The 21,334-nt window shown below is 60.7% G+C and overlaps 1 protein-coding gene across 2 annotated transcripts in view; it reads right to left on the bottom strand.

Moving 5' to 3' along the window:
• Positions 1-21,334, bottom strand: part of UBE2O (ubiquitin conjugating enzyme E2 O) — a 36,928-nt gene that overhangs the window by 2,739 nt on the left and 12,855 nt on the right. Inside the window, exons 1-15 of one of the 2 annotated variants that reach the window (XM_084861875.1) lie at positions 10,281-10,486; positions 10,010-10,069; positions 9,797-9,907; positions 8,029-8,126; positions 7,560-7,623; positions 6,886-7,029; positions 6,377-6,486; positions 6,108-6,258; positions 5,460-5,932; positions 4,446-4,600; positions 4,086-4,198; positions 3,871-3,999; positions 3,148-3,237; positions 1,747-2,443; positions 1,384-1,520 (exon numbers count right to left, since the gene is read on the bottom strand). In XM_084861875.1, the coding sequence (XP_084718001.1) occupies positions 1,384-1,520; positions 1,747-2,443; positions 3,148-3,237; positions 3,871-3,999; positions 4,086-4,198; positions 4,446-4,600; positions 5,460-5,932; positions 6,108-6,258; positions 6,377-6,486; positions 6,886-7,029; positions 7,560-7,623; positions 8,029-8,126; positions 9,797-9,907; positions 10,010-10,069; positions 10,281-10,289 (2,541 nt within the window). In that variant the 5' untranslated portion in view covers positions 10,290-10,486. Of the gene's footprint in view, positions 1-1,383; positions 1,521-1,746; positions 2,444-3,147; positions 3,238-3,870; positions 4,000-4,085; positions 4,199-4,445; positions 4,601-5,459; positions 5,933-6,107; positions 6,259-6,376; positions 6,487-6,885; positions 7,030-7,559; positions 7,624-8,028; positions 8,127-9,796; positions 9,908-10,009; positions 10,070-10,280; positions 10,487-21,334 lie in introns of those variants that run through there. The other variant, XM_084861874.1, reaches the window with a different exon arrangement.

Genomic DNA, 21,334 nt, shown 5'->3' with positions numbered 1-21,334 from the left:
TTTTATTTCTCTCTAACCATTATTTTAGAAGCTTCCTCAAACACCGGCCCTGGCCCCGGCCCAGCCAGGCAAGAACTATGACAGCATCAGAGGGAAGGACACTGCAGAGGGACGGTGTGAGCTCGGGAGGACACGTGGGCAGAGCCACGGACACCGAGCTCTGTCACGTGGGTGGTTCAGTGGCCCTGCCGGTGAGTGAGGGGACGGGAATGCTCTCTCGGAGCCACTGTGGCCCTCAGGTTCCTGCACTGCGTCCCTTTCCCTCTGAGGGAGATTTGGGGAAAACAGAACAAAATAACAACAACAAAATACTATTCCCTTCCCCCTCAGCCGAGGCTGGAGTTTTCAAACAGACTTTCCTAAAAGCCAGGAAGAGCCAAGCCCTGCCCTGTGGTTGGGGCCGCGGGCCACCTGAGGGGCACCCTCTGTGGCCTCGGCCCGCCTCCAGCTCCTGCCGCAGGGGCCGGGCACGGCGAGGGCCGGCAGAGTCTGTGAAAAGAACCGGGGAGGGGGGGCCTCTCCCTTCCTGGCACAGATGACACAGCGCGGGCAGCATGACTCAGACCCAGGACCGCCACCAGGCCAGAGGGAAGTGAGCGTGAAGCTATCACATGAGGGCTACTCTGTGGCTAAGAAGGGATGGAGACTAGGCCAACATGAACTAGCTGGACAGGTCTTGAAATTATCCTGCTAAGTGAGAAAAGCAAGTTACAGATGGTGTGTGCGATGCCATGCTATTTACATAAAAGAAATCATACAGAATAGCTTGTGTTTATGATGATACATCAGAATGTAAAATATAAAAAACATCATCCATAAGGAAACGCACCGAACGCCTCAAGTCAGGACCCCGAGGGCCAGGTGGGCAATGGCCAGAGGCAACCCCAGCCTTTTCTGTAATGGGCTAACTTTTCAGAAAGACGTCTGGGCCCCGGCTGGTGTGGCTCAATGGACAGAGCGTTGGCCTGCGGACTGAAGGGTCCCAGGTTCGATTCTGGTTGGGCGCATGTGCCCAGTTATGGGCTCGGTCCTTAGTGGGGGTGGTGTGGGAGGCAACTGATGAACATTTCTCTCTCATCAGTGATGTTTCTGCCTCTCTCCCCCTCTCCTTTCCTGAGGTCAATGAAAATATGCTTAAAAAAAGAAGACTGGACTCGGGTAACAATTATATAACAATGATAACCTGACACTGACTTTAACACAGAGGAAGGAGAGCAGTGGCCACCGGCCTGGGCCCCGGTGTTGGACACGGCCCCACCCTCACTGAGACTGCTTCCCGCCTCCTCACAAGGCGGGCGGCCTCTCAGGCACCAGCCCGAAGGCCACGGCCCACAGTGCCCAGTGCCCAGCTGCGCCTGCCCACGCCGCCCATGGGCTACTTGCCATTCTGTCCTCGAAAGTCTTGACGGCGATGCCGTCGGGCAGCGAGGTGGCCAGCAGCGCCATCTCCTTGCGCACCGCACTGAAGAACTTCTTGGCCTCTGGGGGCTGGAACTCGATCTTCTTAAAAGAGTGATTCGCTGGAGGGGAGAGAACGTGCAACCCCTGATGGAGGCCCGACACGCCATCCAGAGGGCAGCTCCGAGCGTGCTCCCCCGACAGGTGAGGAGGCCCCCCACCCCCAGCCCCGTCTCTCCCGCCGCCAGGACGGTGGCCACACAGGGAGTGCCCCCCGCCCCGGAGCAGCGGTGGGGCTGGCGGGGCCTGGGCTCGGCCCCAGACCCACAAGCGCCGAGGGGGACTCACAGGGTGCGAACTCCAGCACGGAGAAGACCTCGCCCTTGGCGCTGGTGAAGGTGACGCCGGGCTTGCCGCCGCACTGTTGGCACAGCACTGGCGTCTCGCTGGGCCACTCGGCCTTCCCGGGAGATTGCGCCTCGGGCTTGTCCTCCTTGCGCTCCGCGTCCGGCAGGGCCTCCATCTTCTCCTCCTCGGCGATGGCCACGTTGTCCAGGGTCTTCTTGAGGTTCTCCTGCAGCTTCTTGATGTCGTCCAGGAACTTCTTCTCCCGCGTCGGCCGCTCGGGCTCTGCCGTCGGGGAGGTGGGGGAGCCGGTCAGCAGCTGCTCTACTGTCATGTTCTTGAGGCTCTCCAGGATCTTGATGGCCTCCTTCAGCTCCCGGAAGCTCTTCGGGGGCCCGTCCTTGCCAGCCTTCTCTATCAGCCCGGCCACCGGGGCGGCCATGGCCACGGCCCCCTGGATGGCGGCCGTGGCAGCCTCTTCGCTGATCACCACGCCCTTGTCCTCCTCGGGGGCCGCCGGCTGTTCGGTGGGAGGGATGGGGGGCTCCTCTATCTTGGGGTGCTCGTCCTCCACCAGCCCGTTGTCCGTCTCCCAGCTGTCACTGTCGTCCTCCCACTCATCGGAGGACGCGCCACTGGTGCTGCCTTCCACCGAGTCGTAGTCCGACTCCTCGATCTCGGACTCGATGTTGTACAGGTGCTGGGGACAGACGGCACCTCTGAGGGCCTGCCGCCCCGGGCCGCCCTCGGAAACCAGAGGCCGGGCAGCCGCTCCACCTCCCCTCTCCCCTCCTCCCCGGGCTGTGCTAGGTCCACCTACGTCTCCGGGAGGTGCCCTCACCTGCTCCGTCCCAGCAACAGCCCCGGAGCCCCAGCCCACAGCCTGCTCCTCCCGTGGACTCAGGCGCCGCCCCCGGAGGACTCAGGCCAGGGGACCTGCCGGAGGAGGGGGCGGTCCGGGACAGCTGGCCGGGTCACGTGTTCCCAGCCCTTAAGGAGGGGGGAGCTGGCCTGAGGGTGGCTCGACCCCGGAGGTGAAGGCGGGCCCTGAGAACAGCCCTGAGCTCGGAAGCCCAGCAGGTGCTGAGCGGGCGGCTCTCTCCTTCCTCAGTCCCGGGAAGGGTCCCTGGGAGGCGGGCGGCAGGGCCGCTCCGCTCAGTGAGAGGCCCAGGCCCATCAGGGAGGCTGGTGACGGCCACACACACCTGCAGGCTGCCAGGCGGGGGACCACAGAGCTGGGTGAGCGATGCCGCCGCTCTCTCAGGCTTTCCCTGAACTCTGCTACCCTCAGAGAACGCCGCCCCAGGAGGGTGAGGGCCTGGCCCGGCCCCCGAGCGGAGAACACAGGCCAGGCTGGCAGGGCCGCCGCCTCGGCTGTGCGGTGAGGGCCTGGCAGGGCCGTACCTGGGGCAGGATGATGGTCTTGGAATTGTCGGCCCACACCACCTCCACCTTGCTGCTGACGTCCACGCGGGCCACCTGGCCAACCGACGGCTGCGGGGCAAACGGAACAGGGTCATAGGGGCAGCCTACAGGAGGTGAGGCCAGCACCTCTGAAGGCAGTGCCAGCAGTGGGTGGCAAGGGCGAGGCCGTAAAAACAAGAGGGAAGTGAGTACGTCAAGTACAGGGCCCTCTGGCTCAAACACCCACAATGTGCCCTGTGCCCCGAGCTCCCCTGCCGCCGCCCCCTCCCACTCGCAGATCTGTCTGGACGTCCTGTCCTTCCAGACAGGTCTCTCCTCTTCCTCTGCTGGAACCTGCCCGACCACACCCACCACCCACCTGTGCTCCAAGGCCCGGCTCAGACGCCACCTCCCAGCCTGGCCTGGTTCCTGCGGCGCTCACCACGCTCCAGCCTCAGGACAGGAGAGGGCTTCCCTAGCAACTGCAACGGGCTCGGGCTGCTGTGTGAGCCCACCCTGACCCTGACCCTGACCCTGACCCTGACGCTGACCCTGACGGCAGGTGGCAGGTGCTCCTTGGCAGGTGCCGGGGTGGAGGGGCAGCTTGGGACGAGCCAGAGAACTTGAGGTCTGGTCTCCCGGAGCCACCTGGTGGCACCACCAGGCACTGCAGCTGCTGCACAGAAGGGGCAGCTACAGCAACTTGAACTTAGGGATGCGTACCTCATCCTCCTTGGGAGGAGCTCCGTCCTCAGTGTTGCCGATGCGAATGACGATGTCGGTTGTGCGGAACCGGAAGTCAGGGTGGTCAGCAATGTCATAAACGCTCACGTCTTCCTCTTCTCCAATCAGCTGGGCACAGGATGGGCTGTCATGAGCCCAGGGCCCTGCACCCGCCCACCAAGCCCCCCGAGGAGGAAGCAGGGCTGCACACTCACCTCCACGTCGTCCCCACTCGGCCGCAGCTTGAACCACTTCACCACGCAGGTGCGGCCCACGTGGTCCCCAGACTGCACCACACCGTAGACAGCGGGGTCTGGGCAGCTCTGGACTAGGGAACCAGAGAGCACATGACTAAGGAGCCCTGGTGGGGTCACCTGCCACCCTCTCCCCCACCCACCACGTGTCAAGCACAGCAGGGCACAGAACCCAGGTGTTCCCTGGTGAGGCCAGAGCCAGAAAAGGCTCCCCCAGGCCTCGAAGGAGCAGCCACCGCACAGGGAGTCTCGGAGCTGAGCCCCTTGCCCGCCTGCAGCCCCGCCAGCCCGCAGCGGGAATGGCGCCGGGAGCCGCACTACCTCGCTTGTCCACCACGAAGTCCCCGGGGCAGAACTCGTTGTTGTCCAGGTGGTGCACCGGGAAGAGGTCGTTGGAGCGGATGTTGCACTCGACGGAGCCGTCTTGCCACATCACGTCTGCTGAGGTCATCGTGGTCACCACCTCCACCGCCACCCTGTGGGGGGCCAGTGAGCCAGGCCAGGCCAGGCCTCTGGGGCCCGCAGGCACCCTTCCGCCCTCCCTCCTTCCCGTGGGCTTGGGGGCCTGAACCTTCATTCCAACAAGGGCGACAGGCCGATGGGGCTCACCTAGAGCTCCCATGTCCTGTGACTTTCCTGAGAACATCCGTTGGGAGAGCTCAAGTGAATGGGCCCAGAGGGCAGACTGAGGGTCAAGGCCACCGCCCCACCCTCTGTCTTACTCTCAGATCTCTCCTTTCCACCCGGGCCAACCCCAGGCACCTCCATCATCTCAGCTGGGTACCACGAGCCTTTACGACAGGGGTGAGGGACATTCGGCCCGAGGGTCATATAAGGCCCATGAAACCGTTCAGTCTGGCCCTGCCAAGGCATTAGGGTTGAGCTAATTAAATGTCTGACCAAATAGAGCAGGCCGATTTTTAAAAAAATATTTTTATTGATTTTTCACAGAGAGGAAGAGAGAGGGATAGAGAGTTAGAAACATCGATGAGAGAGAATCATCGATCAGCTGCCTCTTGCACACTCCCTACTGGGAATGTGCCCGCAACCAAGGTACATGCCCTTGACCGGAATCGAACCTGGGACCTTTCAATCCGCAGGCCGATGCTCTATCCACTGAGCCAAACAGGTTTTGGCAAGCAGGCTAGTTTTGATAATTAAGGCCCACAAATGATGTCCTAAGTATCCAAATTGCCCTTGGCAGGGAAAAGGGTCCCCAGCCCTGCTTTGGAGGGTTGCAGACTCTGTGTGTGAGCCGAGTGTGCACGCGGGGGGCTATGGGGTGATCCCAGGCTCGGCTCTCAGCCAGGAGGGAGGCCCCGCCCTCTGGTGTACCTGTCGCCCGGCTTGAAGTCCCGGGTGATTTTATTCTTCTTCCTCTTGTGTTTTCGCTTTAAGTTCTTGATAGACAAGGGGACGCTCTTTCTGCGATTCGTGCCGCTGCCGCTCTGGGAAGAGGTGGTGGAGCTGGCGGAGGAGGTGACGGAGCTGGTGTCGTCCGTGTCGTCGGCAGCCTCGTCATCGGCGTCCTGCTCGGCGGAGTGCAGCCTGTCGTCTCCGCCCTCCTTCAGCAGGAAGGGGGGCAGCGGCTCGCCCGCCTCCAGGGCCTCCTCGGGGCCCTCGTCCTGCATCTCCCGGGGGCTGGCGGAACCGTCGGGCGTCTCCTCGGGGCTGGCGGACCCTGCTCCATTCTTGGTTTTGGGCCCCTCCCTCTTGCCTGTCTCCTCCGCAGAATGGTCCCTGGAGCACTGGGCGTTGGGGGAGCAGGACATGATCCTCACGACCTGCTTCTTCAACAGGCGCTTCACCTGCGAGGCAGAGCAGAGGGCGCTGTGGCCGGGCCTGGCGTACCTGCCCCAGGCAGCGTGGTCTGGGGAGGGACAGCTATGTACACCTGTGTGGCCTGCAAAGGTCACCAAGACTGCCCCCCACGACCCGAGGCAAGGCAGTCCTGCCAGTTCCTCAGCTCAGCCCGGGCCGTACCTTCTTGGCCATCGAGCCCTCCCCCTGGGCACAGTGCTTCTCCGGACACTCGCAGGCGATCTTGGCCAGCTCCACCTTGGCCGGGAAGACAAACAGGCAGCGCTCCCCCAGCTGCCGCTGCGCATGGTCAAAGCATCCGAGACGCTTCACCCTGGAGGGAGAGGCGGGGCTGGGCCAGCAGGTCTCGGCCCCCACCTGCGCTGTGGCCTGGAGTCCTGCTCACGGCCTGGCCCTCGGGTTTCCGAGGGGTGGCATGCTGGACCGCTCACCTGCCCAGGTTCTCCTGAGTGATGACCGAGGGCGGGGGGCTGACGCTGTCCGTGCCCCCTGGACAGAAGCTCTTGGTAATCCACGTGACTTTCAGCTCCACAACCTGCACCTGGGCGGCGAGAAGCAGGGCCATAGGCAGCAGGCTCTGCAGCTGTCCCTTTCAGCAGCTCCAGAGCCCGCCTGACCTCCAAGGCAGGAGTTGCTTCAGTGTCCACCCGTACGACACCCCGGAGCAGACCCCACCTGTCACCCAGGCCCAGCCTGCGATCCCCGTGCCCTCCGCACCGCCTCAGGGCCCAGTGGGCTGCCACTCCCCACGGCCCACCTTGCTCGGCCCGGGTTGGTCAGGCTGGGGGACATCTGCCTAGTGGTCACCCATGACCACAGCCTGGGTTCTCCTTTCCGACAACAGGGTGCAGAGGCCAACAGGCTCAGCCGTCAGCCAGGCAAGGACAGGGCGGGGTGCTCAGCTCCAGCCCCACCCCCGCCCCGCCGGCCCCAGCCCTACCTCTTCCACCACCACCCGGAACTTGCTCTTGGTGCTGAGCACGGGCTTGACTCCCGACAGCCACTGGACGCTGGAGAAGATCTTGGCGGGGCCGATGAGCACCTGGCCCGGGTAGAAGCCGTAGGAGTCGTCGAAGAAGAGACCCTGCAGGATCCGGAGCGAGAGCAAAGGGCTCCTGAGAGCGCCTCCTCGGGGTGGGGGAGGGAGGGTGCTTCTCGTGCACCTCCAGCCCCCCTTCTCGTCCGCCCCCCCAACACCTGCCCCCAGCAAGGCCTCCACGGTCCCTAAAACAAACCCCAGGCTCCAGAGCAGCACAAGCTCAGCCTCACCAGTGTCGCTGGTCGGAGGACACTTGGGGGACTAAGGGCCTAGAGGGCAGGGCCCCCCACCCTGTGTGATCGCGCCCAGCACCCTATTTCCAGACGGTGGAAACTCCTGTCTAAAGCGTCGCGCTGCACTAACACTGCTCACACGCTAGACAGAACGACTGAGGCTTTAAGAGGAGGACATGGGCGGGGACAGGATAGAGAGAAGTCCCGATCCTCTCTGCCCTGTCTAGGAAACCACGTGCCCAGGAGCAGCGCTCAGCCTGGGCCGGCGCCAGCTCTGCGCTAACAAGTCCTTTTCCTCCACAGCCCAGAGGAACACGGAACACGAGCCCCCACAACACGTACTGAGTCGCTGACGTGTGGGCAGACGTCATAGAGCTTGGCACCGTCTTCTGTGTTCATGGAGCACCTGGAACAGCGAACAGGGCGTGGTGACCATGCGGCAGTGACCGGGCCTCAGGGAGGCCTGGCAGCCAGGACCAGGGGATGCTGATCGGAATCAGAAAGAGCTATTCCCACGTGTTGGCGTCTCATGTGCCCTAAGATGGCACATTTCCTCCCCATGCCCAGCTCAGCCTCTGGCCTGGGTACAAATGATCTCCTAAAACGAACAAACCCCAACCCATTCTGCGTGCCCAGCACCATTCAAATGTCTAAAGCACCAGCTCCCAGCAGATACCCTAAGTCAGTGGTCGGCAAACTGCGGCTCGCTGCCCTAAGTGATGATGCTTCGCTCCCCAAACCAAGACGGGCCAAGACCAGGAACCGAGGGGGCACTAGGCTCGGCGACAGAGGCCCGCGCGGGGGCGCATACCTGGCCCCGTTGGACAGCTTCAGGATGATCTGGTTCTTCAGGTCGTAGACCTTCCCCAGCCAGCAGTCATAGGCGATGTAGTCCCCGTACATGAAGGGCTGCGGACAGGACAGGGTGAGAGGCGGCAGGCAGCATGGTGTCCAGGGCACCATCCCGTGCTACATGGAGACGGGAGGAAGGATCTACACAGCTGACTGCCCGGCCGTGGACTGCTCCACCCTGGCCTAGTGCCTGCTGCAGCCAGCAGGCTTCTCCCGGTTCTAGCTGCACCGGCTCCCCTTCCTACTGTGAGGGCTGCCAGCCTGAATGGAGTGGGCTGAGGAGGGCAGCTACACGCTCAGGACATGAAGTGGTTTAAGCACATAAATATCCAAGGATGCCAAGAGCCACGTTTCAACCAACTCCTGTGGTAGTTACAAACAGAACAGGTGTTGACACCTGGATGTGCGCGCACACACACGTATGTCTGTGTTCTGTCCCGAAAGGGCCTCAGCATGCCCAGCACACATGCACATGCTGGGTTTGAAACCTGGCTTTCTGCTCTGAAGGCACCAGGGCTCCTTGGAGAAGCGGCTAACTCTGGGGCTGGACCAGGAAAATACAAGATGGAAAGCAAAAAGGGACCAGCAAAATGACAGCCAAAGGCCACAGCCGCCATCTGAAGGGGCGTCTATGGCCAAACCTGGGAGCATTTAAGCAACAAAACAAACACGGGGGTAATGGCTCCCGACGACGGAACGACAGGAGCCTCGGCCCACAATGATGCCAACAGTGAATGGGTCAGTCAGTGAGCAGGAGGGTTACTGCCTTAAAGCGCCCAGAGGCCACTGCACAGAAACGGGGGGAGGGGGAGGGACGGTGGAGCCATAGAATCAGCCCAGCGGCCATCAGAGTGCTGCGGTGCAGCGGGACTGCTGATGGAGGCTGAGGCTGGGGTCTGACGTGTGACAAATTATTGACAATCCCCAAGCACTGCCCCACAACACAGAATTGTAAAGAGTAAACGGTGACTTTATGGTGGGGAGGCGTGGCAGACTCCAAGGTGACCGGGGTCACAGTGACCTTGGCTGTGGTGCCGCCACTGGACACTGGGCCGGGGAAGAGCTCGGTGGCATTTCCGGGGCGGCCCTGCCAAGGATGCAGGGCTGAGGCGGGTGCTGAGGGCCAAACGGTGGGGGTACGGGGTACGCAAGACAAAGCAAGCCTGGGGAGCCGGTCCCGCTGGAGGTGACCACGAAGTGCACGCTGAGTCCCTGACTGGAACTCCGGGTCAGGACGGGAAGGATGCTGCCGGGGAAGTGGCGGTCTGCACCGGCCCCTCTGGGGAGCGGTCACACCGGGAGCCCTGATGTGCGGGCACTCTGAGTACTTAGGGGCGCCTGGGGTCCTGACTGAGGAAAGAAGCCTAGGAGAGGGGAGGGGCTGTGGGGAGCAAGGGGAGCAGAACCTTAAGGCGGAGGAGCCTGGTGATGCCGGGGAAAAGGAGCTTACAGCCTCCGGGAAGTGTGAAATAAACGTTAAAATTAAGTCACCGAAGAGCAGCTTCCTTAAAGGGAAGCGTTAGAGGAGAAAGGAAGCTGGGCCGAGAGAGCCAGGGGCCGGAGCCCCAGGGTGAGGCGACCTCTGTGGAAGGCTTACGCGGCAGGAGGCTCTGTAGAGCGGGAGGCCCGACCTGGCCGGCTCCGGGGAAGGGGCAGCACTCGTCCCGGAAGAGACCACGGAGGAGGGCCAGGAGGGCCAGGAGGGCCAGGAGGGCGGCGGAGCTCACCCAGATGTGCTGCAGGTCCTTGCTGTTGACGGGGTAGATGATGCAGTTGGTGCCGATGAGCTTGACGGCGCAGTCGATGCTGACGTCGATCACGGTGCCGCACTGGCTGTCCTGGAGGAGAAGCACAGGCTGAGCAGGCACCGGCGCCGGCCACCACCGCACCCGGCCGCCCGCCCGCCCGCAAGCAACCCGCCGCGTGGGACGAGGACTCACGGTGGAGCGCATGTGCCGGACCACGTCCCGGGGCACCACGGAGCGGTCCTCCAGCTTCAGCTGGACGAGAAAACACGGGGTGAGTGGCCTCTGGAGTCACCCAGGACACACCCTGCCCGGCGGCCCGCTCCGGGGAAAGTGCCACACCGAGCCCAGAGCACAAATCCCAAGCGCTCGGCTTTCATGAGCCCCAGGAGCACCCCCTCACTGCACCCAGGTCAGGGCACAGAACTCCAAGCACTAGCCCCCCAAAGGCCAGCACGAGGCTTACGGAGGCCATGTGGGTCAGGGTGCGTGGAGGGACAGGTCACGGAAGGCACCGTTTACAGTGGAGATTTAAGAGCGTGCTCTACACAGCGACACTTTCCTAGGAGTGAAACCTCTCTGTCCTCTCTGCCAGTGAGGGCCCTCGCCCTGCGATGAGGGCGAGGGGTGACGCCAGCTGTGCGGGTCACCCTGAGGCCGCTATCAGCCGACACCACCTTCTAATCCGGGCTATCCTTGCTGGCCAGCTGCAGCCTGCCCTTATCTCTCTGCCGCGGAGCCCTGCAGGCTGCTGAGTAACGGACAGCCGGCTGCGGGAGCCTGGCCAACTGCAGGCAAACACCGCGGCAGCCGCTCCCTCCCGGGGGACACAGGCTCCGGAGAGCCGCCTGTCCGCTGCGGCACCGGCCCCCCCACGGCCGGGTGGGAGCTGGTCCCCACCAGCTCAGCGCGTCTTCTTCGTTGCTGGTCCAGCCCTGGGGCCGCTCTCTGCAGTTCCTCATGGGGTCTGCTAATGGGGGTCTCTGTGCCCACCTCCTCTGGGTGGTGAGCTATTTCCTCAAACAACTCTCTCCACGCTCCAGCCTGGGGCATGGGAAGGTGACGTCCATGGAAGGAGAAGAGACAAGGTCACCGAAACGCTGGCAATGATGACCAAGAGCAACTTCGCTATAACTAGACAGTGACTTACAGAAACGCAGCGACGGGCCTGCTGTCAATAAAACCCACAGGGAACATAGGCCGACCCAGATGAGACCCCTTGGCCAGACACGGAGACATGCCAGCTCTGAAACTCAGGCAAATCACACGTGCACACGTGTATAAAAGAGGTGACAGCAGCCCTCTTAGCGTGGCTGGGGAGTAATCAGATAGTGAAGGCACAGATGGTCACAGGGGCCTGGCGCACAGCAGGTGCTGTGGTCACTGCCTGACTCTGCCCCGGGCACAGGCTCCGCGCACAGATCGCAGGCGGCTGGGAGGCCGTGGGCAGCTCTGCTCAGGGTGCTGGAGGCGGTCAGAGAAAGTCCTCCCCGAGGCCCCTCGGTGCCGGCTCTGTCAGGACCTGGTATTTTTAGTGGGTCCCACCCTAGCTCAAATCTCGGCTCTCATTTTAGACTCCAAAAAACCACAATTGCAGGTCTTTCCAAGTTGCCATAGAAACCAGAAGTCGCAGCCCCAGGAAATTCGATGGGAGACCACGTGGACGGCCTGGGTGGGAGGGAATGCCATTCTTGGTGTGACTGGCAGCGGCGCCGCCACCTCGCCGGCTCAGGGATCCCTGAGGAGCAGTGAGTCTGCAGACGTGTCCCCACCTTGGCGGCGTGCGGTCCCCGAGAGCCTCCGGGACAGGGAGGGAGAGGGCACAGCACAGGCCCTGCTCGGTGCAGACTCCGGGGCTCAGGAGCAGCGGGGCAGTGGCAGCGGGCGCACTGCGGCCAGGGGCTCCCCTGACCTGCGCCTGGCCCTCCGCAGTGTGACTCCACTCCGGCGGAGCTCCTCTCCCAGGGCAGGGACGGCCTTTCGCCGGTGGAGTGGCAGGGAGGGAAAGTGGCGCGGTGGCCTCTGTCCTGGCGACGTTCCCTGCCCCTGGCAATTCCAGGAAACCAGCAAATGGTGTCTGGAAGGGCTCCCAACATCCCTCCATCCTGTGTCCCTGTCCTGGCTCTGCCCTCCCAGAGCCGCTCTCCTCCGAGTGCCTCTCACCGACAGGCCCTTCCACAAGCCCTCCGCCTCTCCCTCCTCCCGTCTCGTGCTCCCGCATCCTGTTCCCGAAGGGACGGCTGTGCTCCTGGGGCTCAGTCAGGAGTCCTCTGCCTCTAGGCGACAGCACCCCGTGCTTACTCCTCTCCAGGCACTTGCTTGGCGCTTTTTAACCTGAGACCCTCCACCCCAGTGTCTGTGTGAGCATGGAGATCCATGGAGTAAGCGCACTGTCAGCATCATTCCCACTTTACAGGGCCGTTCACTGAGACAGAGACAATAGTAACTGTCCCCAGCCCCATGGCTGCTGCGTGGCGGAGGGGCCTGGAGGCAGGCCGCTGGCTCCAGCGTGCAGCCTGCCCCGGCCGCGGGGAGCGCGGAGGGAGTATTTCTGGCAGAGAGTATCCTGCCCGCTTTCTGGGAGCCTCTCCGGTTACAGCAGCAGGAAGGGCTCCCTCCGCTCCGGGCTGTGGGGGCCGCGGGGCCTGACTGCCCTGTCATCTCTGGCTGGGTGTCGCCCAGTTACTTCCAGGAGAACGGCATCTCTTCTCATCAGCAGTTGGTCTGGAGCTAAAACACAGGCAAACTGCCCTTGCCACTGGGTTTCAGTTGGTTGAGGGTCGTCCCAGGCCCTGAAAGGTCGCCAGTTCGATTCCCAGTCAGGGTACATACCCTCACTTCCCCTCGCGCTAACCAATCAATAAAAACATATTAAAAAACAACAACAAGAAGCAAACAAGGCCCAATATCTACCTGCTCACACACAGACACTGTGGGGTGGAGAGCTTGTAACGCGCTCTGACTTAAAGCGGTAATACACTGGATTTCAGGGCAGGGAGGCGGGAACGGCAGGAAATGGCACTTGTTGTGGGCTGGAGTTGGGCTCCTCTTCCAGCCTCTTCCTCAGCCGTTTCCAGTTCCCACTGGACTGGGGACATGACCAGGAGGGCCCCTGGAACAGGCCAGTGTAGGAAGAACTCAGAGCGGCTGACCATCCCGTGGCTGTGCCCCAGACAGCCAGCGATCAGCAGCCTGCCCACCTGAGGCCAGAGGATTTGCCAGCAAATCACAAACGGCCAGAGGCCTCCGTGCGGGGGGGGCAGGGAGGCAGCGGGAAATGGCTGAGCAGAAGAAAAGACAGACGTTGGTGCCCTGACTAGAACACTCTGTCAATCATGTGCTACAGAGACCATTCAACAGAAGCTCCGCTAAAACTGAAGCCAGAGGCCAAGCAATTCAGTAGTTGAGTGTTTTCTACAAACTCGGAATGAGACAGGAGATAACATATAGGCACGCGCCTTGGCTTTAAAGAAGGTACCTTTAGATAGGCCCAAAATAAAATACCGAGGACATCGATACACAAGTGACCGCACTGCTGAGCTGAGTCGTGGACACAAATTCCTGCTTCTGCGTGGCAGTGGGGGGAGGCAGTGGGGGGAAGCAGGGGGGGAGGCAGTGGGGGGAGGCAGTGGGGGGAGGCAGGGGGGGGAGGCAGTGGGGGGAGGCAGTGGGGGGAGGCAGTGGGTGGGGGGAAGGCAGTGGGGGGAGGCAGTGGAGGAAGGCAGTGGGGGGAGGCAGTGGGGGAGGCAGTGGGGGGGAAGGCAGTGGGGGAGGCAGTGGGGGAGGCAGTGGGGGAGGCAGTGGGGGGAGGCAGTGGGGGAAGGCAGTGGGTGGGGGGGAAGGCAGTGGGGGGAGGCAGTGGAGGAAGGCAGTGGGTGGGGGGGAAGGCAGTGGGGGGAGGCAGTGGGGGGAGGCAGTGGGGGAGGCAGTGGGGGAAGGCAGTGGGGGGAGGCAGTGGGGGGAGGCAGTGGGGGAAGGCAGTGGGTGGGGGGGAAGGCAGTGGGGGGAGGCAGTGGAGGAAGGCAGTGGGTGGGGGGGAAGGCAGTGGGGGGAAGGCAGTGGGGGGAGGCAGTGGGGGGAGGCAGTGGGGGGAAGGCAGTGGGGGGAGGCAGTGGGGGGAGGCAGTGGGGGAGGCAGTGGGGGGAGGCAGTGGGGGAGGCAGTGGGGGAGGCAGTGGGGGGAGGCAGTGGGGGAGGCAGTGGGGGGAAGGCAGTGGGGGGAGGCAGTGGGGGAGGCAGTGGGGGGAGGCAGTGGGGGAGGCAGTGGGTGGGGGGGAAGGCAGTGGGGGGAGGCAGTGGGGGAGGCAGTGGGGGGAGGCAGTGTGGGGGGAAGGCAGTGGGGGGAGGCAGTGGGGGGAGGCAGTGGGTGGGGGGGAAGGCAGTGGGGGGAGGCAGTGGGGGAGGCAGTGGGGGGAGGCAGTGGGGGAGGCAGTGGGGGGAGGCAGTGGGGGAGGCAGTGGGGGAGGCAGTGGGGGGAGGCAGTGGGGGAGACAGTGGGGGAAGGCAGTGGGTGGGGGGGAAGGCAGTGGGGGGAGGCAGTGGGGGGGGGGGGAGGCAGTGGGGGGAGGCAGTGGGGGAGCTTCTCCCTTCCTCCAGGCTCCTCCCGGTCCTGGGAAGGACTTCCCGGCCAGACGCTCCCCACAGACCTGGGCAAGGGATGGAAACGGACCGAGGACAGCACCCGTTTCTGGACACAGCGCCTCAGCATCAGCCACGGCAAGGGGTTCGCTGGTCACACCTGCTGCCCCTGAGGACCAGGTGGTGGAAATGCCCATGAAAACAGAGGGGTTGAACTTGGCAGTGTCAAAATAGCAGGAGTGTGAGGCAAAACGAGCAGCTTTGCCAGGTTCCTTGGGAAGAGAAGGACCGGAGAAGTCCATTTTTGTGCAGGTACGGAGCCATAGCGCGGGAGAGCTGATGCCTAGACAGACCCCATCGGCAGGAACCGTGTCTTGCTGTGTGTGACCGCCCGTGGCTGCACCGGACAGTAACAAATGCAGCCAGCGCCGGGAACGGTCACCAGGACAGGCTGAAGGCAGCTGTCTATCAGAACCCTCAGGTCTCTTTTAAAAACCAGATTCCTGGATTTTCACCCAAACCCGCTGAATGAATCTCTACATAAAAGCCAGACCTGTCTCTTAACATTCCTAAGCAAGTTTAATAATCGCCCGGGTTAAAGCTGTTCTATTTTAACCAGTAAGTTTCTCTTTCTTCTAGCACAACCAGAACCCCAACTACTTAGGGCATTTGTTTCTAATCTCAGGAAAGTATAAAGACACAAATCTGGGGCTCAAGATGCAACAGCAAGGTGGTGTAACTAACAAGTGAGAGCTGGCTGGCACCTGCCTTCAGCACCCCGACACGCCCGTGGCCCATCTTTGGACAGGCGCACACGCACCAGGTCTGCAGTGATGTGGCCCCGACTCTGGCTGGCTCTGCTCAGGTGGTGCAGCCCCTGGTCTAGGCCGGGTCCCAGGCAGACGCCACGGACAGAGCCGCAGACTCTGGGACAGCTCTTAGCACCTCGCTGACCGAGAGGCAAGGGACCTGGCCCTGGTGGCAAATGGTGGCAAAGCCCCGAGCCCGCCAGCACGCACCCGGACACCTGGGGGCAGGCCCAGCCACTGCCGTGAAGACTTCCAGGCAGAAGGAGCTCCTGGGCCCACGCTGAGACCATGAAGCCTGGTGTGGAGAGCGGGTTACTGAGGGGGCACAAGCTGGTGCTTAAAGTCTGGCTCTCCCATCGCCTGCGAGCTCCAAGCCTGAGCAAGACGCGCCCTGGCAGGGAGGGCGTGCCCCTGCCTGCTCCACTCCTGCAGGATGGCCACCGGCCTCGGCTGACAGATGCTCCCACCCCCTCCTTCACCCTCCCCACTGCGAACCCTCAGAAAATGACACGATCTTCAAAATGACGTAATCTCTGGTCGGCAAAGGCTGAGGGCTCACCCCTCCCCCGGCGGCCCGTGAGGGCCAGCCTCGCCTCCACCAGGCATCTCGGCTCCTCCCTGTGCGCCCACCCCGAGGATCGATCCGGAGCCACACGCGGCAAATGCACCCTCCCCCCGAAGCAGACGCGGACGGAAAGGCACTCACTCGGTACTCTATTTTTAAAAACGCAAGTTCGGTAGAAGAAGGCTGTAAAAAGAACACGCCAGCGCCGGCGCCAAGGCCGGCTCCTTCCGGCCAGGTTCTCACTGAAGGAGGGGTGGAGCGGGGAGCAGGGGCTGGTCCTCCGGTGGCTCTATCGTGCTTAGGGCGGAGAAGACTGCAGATCCCGGGCAGGCGGGTGGGCAGGCCGGGACTCCGAGGAGGAGGCAGGGGTGGGAGACCACACGGACAGATGGCAACGCCCCAAGGGCTGTGCTAAGGTCTGGTCCTTCCTTTAAGGGCCAACCAAGCCCGGAGGGGAAGGCAGGCCTGGAGGATGGTTTGGGGTCTAAGCAGTTCTCGTGCCTTTCCCCGGGCCCCCTGAACGCTTCCGCGATTATGTCCGAGGCCACTCCCGCAGGGCAGTGTGGACTGTGCTGACAGGATCCGGAACAGGAGCTGTAAGGGAGCACAGGGGAGGGGGTGACAGGAACCGGCTTTTCTCGGCCTGAGCTCCATCTGCCCCTGCTCTATCGGGCGGGCAGGGCAGGGCCTGTCCTGTAGAGAAGTCTGGGCTTTGACATTTATTATTTATTCATTAGATGCTGCTCCCTGATCAACTGTTGGCCATCCATCCATCACCTATCCACTCGTTCGACAAACTGAACACCTACTACGCTGGCAGGCGCTGGATCCGACGTCCTGCCCACCACTCCACCGACGCTCCTTCCTCCTGGTTGTTTCCTTCTTCCTCAAGCGCAGTTGAGGCCCGTTAGCGAATAAACTCAGTTTCTTCTTTTTGCACAATGCCTTTACTTTGTTCTCACCACTGAATGACAACTTAAGCTGGTTCCTGAAAACTGAGCCAACACCTTCTTCTCCTGCAGGCTGCAGGCTGCAGGCTTACTGCGTCGTGGTCTGGCTTCTGCAGGTGCTACTTAGGCGTCTGCTGCATCTGCTGTGAACCCTGGAGGTATGTCTTCCTCTTAAGCTGCTTTTAAGATGCTCTTCTCCCTTTGGGAGCGCCCATTAGATCAGGCTGGGCCCTCTCATCCTCCCCTCCGCACCCCCACTTCTCTTCCTCTAGCTGCGCATTCTACTTAACTTCTTCGGATCTATTTTCTGGCTCATATAATTCTCTTGTGAGGTGTGTCTCCTTTGCTATTTAACATTTCCACTGGGTTTTTAATTCAATGATTAGATCGTTCCGAGAGGTTTTACCTGGTTCTGTTTATAAAGAGCCCCTTTTGCCCTGGCCGGCGTGCTCAGTCGGTTGGAGCATCACCCTGTACACCAAAAGGTTATGGGTTCAATTCCCAGGCAGGGTTCACGCCTAGGTTACTGGTTCCATCCCCGACAGGAGCATGTAAGGAAGGCAATAAACATATCCTCAGGTGAGGGTTAAAAAGAATAGCCCTTTTAAAATTATTGTCTTATTTTCTCCTTTCCTTTCTATTCTTTCTTTTAGCCCTTCAATCATTTTAAACATATATATTTAATAGAGGCCTAGTGGGGGTCCCTTGGCATGGCCTGCAGACTAGCTGCTTTCGGCCCGATCCAGACATGATGGAGCCCGATCCTGTGCACTGAACGTCTGTCCCCTGGTGGTCAGTGCACATCATAGTGACTGGTTGTTCGGTTGCTTAGGCTTTTATATAGAGAGAGGACAATCTCTCCTATTAGCTGAAGTTTTTATTTTTTAAATATAGCTTTATTGATTTTTTCACAGAGAAGGAAGGAAGAGGGACAGAGAGCTAGAAACATCAATCAGCTGCCTCCTACACACCACCTACCGGAGGGATGTGCCCACAACCAAGGTACATGCCCCTGACCGGAATCGAACCCGGAACCCTTCAGTCCACAGACCGATGCTCTATCAACTGAGCCAAACTGGTTCCGGCCAGCTGAAGTTTTTAAATGCTGGAAATCCTTTCTGTTGTGCTGACTCCTGCTTTAATTTCTGCACATTTAGCGATTTCCTAGCGAGCGCTCATCATCTGTGGAGATCTTAGGAAGCCAAGTGAAAGGTCATTCTACAAAAGCCTTGCCTCTCCTTCTCCAAGAAGCCTAGCTAGGAAGCTTGGGGAGTCCTGAACCGTGGGATTTATTTCCTCAAATCCCTTCTATCAGGAAATAGCCCTTTGAGGGGATTTGTATTTCAATTCTATACTCTAAGGTTCATTAAAACCCAAATCTCTATTATTTTAGGGCCTATTAAGGGGTCCAACAAACCCCCCCCAGAGCTGCCACATCCGTAGGCCTGCTCTGCTCTGGCATTGAAGTCCCTCTGAGTTTCTCAGTCCCTTTTCTTTCCTACAAGCTCAGCATGCATTCAAAACTGTGCTGCAGCTGACGCAGCCTTCTCCGTGCTGCAGTGGGTGTTTCTGCATTCGCTCACTCTACCGTTAGATGGGGAACCCACTCCGCTGCCTGCCGGCTGCCAAGAGGTTGAAAACGTCCACGCATCCTCATTCCCAAACTTTCTGTACGCAACCGGTTTTCTCTCCGGAAGCTCTATCCCCAGTGTTCTGGAATTATACCATGCGCCAGTTAGGACTTTTTCCATTCACCATGCACCAACCTGGAACCCTGTGATCCCCAATTCTGGAAAGATTTCTGATTTCTTTGACAGATTTCTGCCCTTTATTTTCCCTTTCTTTCTATATAGATTGCCTAGATGTCAGAAATTTTTATTCTATTTCGGGGGTTGTCAACCAACCACCTCCCCTAATACTGTTACTTTCCAATAATTCTTTCCTGTCCTGATTTTTAGAGCATTTGTTTTATTCCATTGACCGAATATTGGCTCATTTCTCTGAGGACATTCACTTCCTGTTTGAGAGCTTGTTCTGTCTGCAGCATCAATACTTTGTTTCCTGTGATGCTGGTCTGGCCTCTGTCCTTCATTCATGTTGCGAGTTTCCTGCTTACATCCCACGATCCCTGGCTGTCCATTCCTACCTCACAGAGGGGATAGGTATCTTTGTGGTGCTGGGACAGCTTTGTATCTTGGTTGCTGCGGCGCTCACATGAAACTACATGTAATAAAATGGCACAGAACTGCACACACATGTGCACCAATGCCATGTCCCGGTTTTGACGCTCTTGGTGGTTATGTAAGATGTACCCACAGGGGATGAAGGGCACAGGGGACAACTCCACACCATTTTTGCAGCTCCCCGCGAATCTATAATTATTTCAAAATACAAAGATAAAAATGGCAGCCAAAAGCTGACAGTGGCTTGTGAACACAGAGGCTTTGGGCTGTGGACTGCACCGGCTTCTGCTGTTTGAGGGGCTGCCCAACGCCAGCGGCTGCAGGTCTGTCCCAGAGGGCTCCTCCAGCCTGCCTCATGCCGGTCGCAGCTCGCTGGGAGCGGGCGGGACAGGCTGGGACCCCTTTGAGCACAGAATCCCTCTTCCAGCTCCGTGCGGCACTTCAATCCGGAGTCCCGGTCCGTTTCTCAGAGCATAAACCTCCGCTCCATCTGGGCAGAGGAGAGGTATTCTCTGGTTTGCAGAAATGAAGAGGCAGCGGGGAGCAGACGCTCACCTGCTCCTTGTCTTTAGGCCCAAACCTCACTGCCACATGGGCGACAGGCAGTAGGAGCCTCCCGTCCCCGAGGGTCTCTCTGCTCCACTCTGCGCAGTCTCCACTCACTTCCCATCTTCCCAAACTTGAAATCTTTTGCCCATGATTGCCTTCTCTCCCATTCTTGGTCCTCGGGCTTCACACTTTCAGACAAACGGGTACTGTGGCTTCGCGGAGTCTCTGGAGGAGGAGGAGTGATGTGCTCATCTGCCTGTTTCCCTGAGGACGCCAGCGCCGTCTCAGCTAACACTGCACATACAGCCATGGGGCGCGTATGAAGACGGAGAGGACAGTAAGCCAACAAGAGAACCAGAAATCACAAACTCAGGGCTCAGAGTGCTGAGTTCCGCCGTTGAGCTCCTTCGCTTGGAGACCGCTGCTGCTCCAGGCTCTCCCAGAGCTGCTGTTCTGAGCTGGGGGGGGGGGGGGGGGGGGGGCACCGCTCCACAGGAACGCCCACGATCCTCGGCAAGGGCTCCCTCTCTGCTCCTGCAAATGGCTCTGCTCTCCAGTGTCCAAGGCACACAAAATCCCACCGGCTGCTGTGGTGGAGCCACGACGGCAGGAACGGTCCAGGCCAAGGCTGGGCTGGGCTCGGGGAGGAAGCCTGCGGTGTCATGAGGCAGGCGTGGGTGAGCAACACTTTACACACTTCCAGAGTTAAATCAGATTCTTAAATGCTAAACTAAAGTCACCCAACACAAATAGCAGCGCCTGTGCAGCTCGCAGACAGACCCGCTGAGGACGGAGTCTGTGCAGCCCGGTGGCCGGCACACACAGGAGCCTCTCCCCGCCCTCACGGAGCCACATCCCAGACCCGCCGAACGGATCCAGACACGCAGCTCCCAGAGAGCACTCGTGCTGCTCACCGAGCACTTCACCGTCCGCTGCTGAAGAAAGGCCCCGTCCGGCTCTGAGAAGGAAACGGCGGGTGGCTCTGCCTCTGAACACTGGCATGGCGGCCGGCGGCCTCCGGAGACGTGACTGGTAACTGTGAAAGCTGCCCGCCGCTGTCCCATAGACCTATGGCGCCCCTTTCCATGCCAGGGTGACAACTAGAGCCTGCTCCTGGAGAGGGTTACTGTGAAGCCTAAAGCATATTCAATGGAAGGAGGTTACATCCCAACATAAAGCAAGATGCCTGGCACCGCCCAGTGACAGCCTGGGCACCCCCCGGAGGTGGCGCTCACCTGCCGGCTCTGAAGGACAGAGAAGGCCCAGGGGCAGGGCCTCCGAGGCAAGCCGACAATAAGCCGGGTCAAACAGAGGGTCTACCCGAACAGCCACTTCTCGAAGAAGATACACAAATGGCTCCTGAGCCCAGGAACAAGCGGCGGGGCCTCACTGGCCACCGGACAGCGCACCCCACACACAGGAGATGCCCTCACGCCCGCCGGGTCGGCCACATCCAAAGGCCCGCGACAGGCAGGGTGGAGGGTGGGAGGGTGGAGAAACGAAGCCCGCGCCCTGCTGGCGGGAATGGCTTTTCTGGAAAAGTCTGGCAGGTGCTTGAAAGGTTAACACAGAGCTGCCATGTTACCCGGCAAGCCCACCCCGGGAGAAGTGCCCAGGAGAACGGGCAGTGCAGGTGCACACGCAGACCGCTCACAGCAGCCTTAATCAGAACAGCCCGGGGGAAGCCCACCTGTGCCCAGCACCTCGGGGAAGGATTCACAAAACGTGGCATCCCCACGCCACAGAACGCTCACCACCTGGCCACGAGAAGGCAGCGGACGGACTGGAAAGCGTGTCTGGTGGAGGAAGCCAGCACCACAGGCCACAGTACGTGTCTCCATTCACACACAAAGTCCAGGACAGTAAACCTGGGACAGGCAGTGGTGC

Source organism: Pipistrellus hanaki, assembly GCF_964339955.1.
Source record: "Pipistrellus hanaki genome assembly, chromosome: 16".
NCBI lineage: Eukaryota > Metazoa > Chordata > Mammalia > Chiroptera > Vespertilionidae > Pipistrellus > Pipistrellus hanaki.
This window is presented reverse-complemented; position numbering and strand designations above follow the sequence as displayed.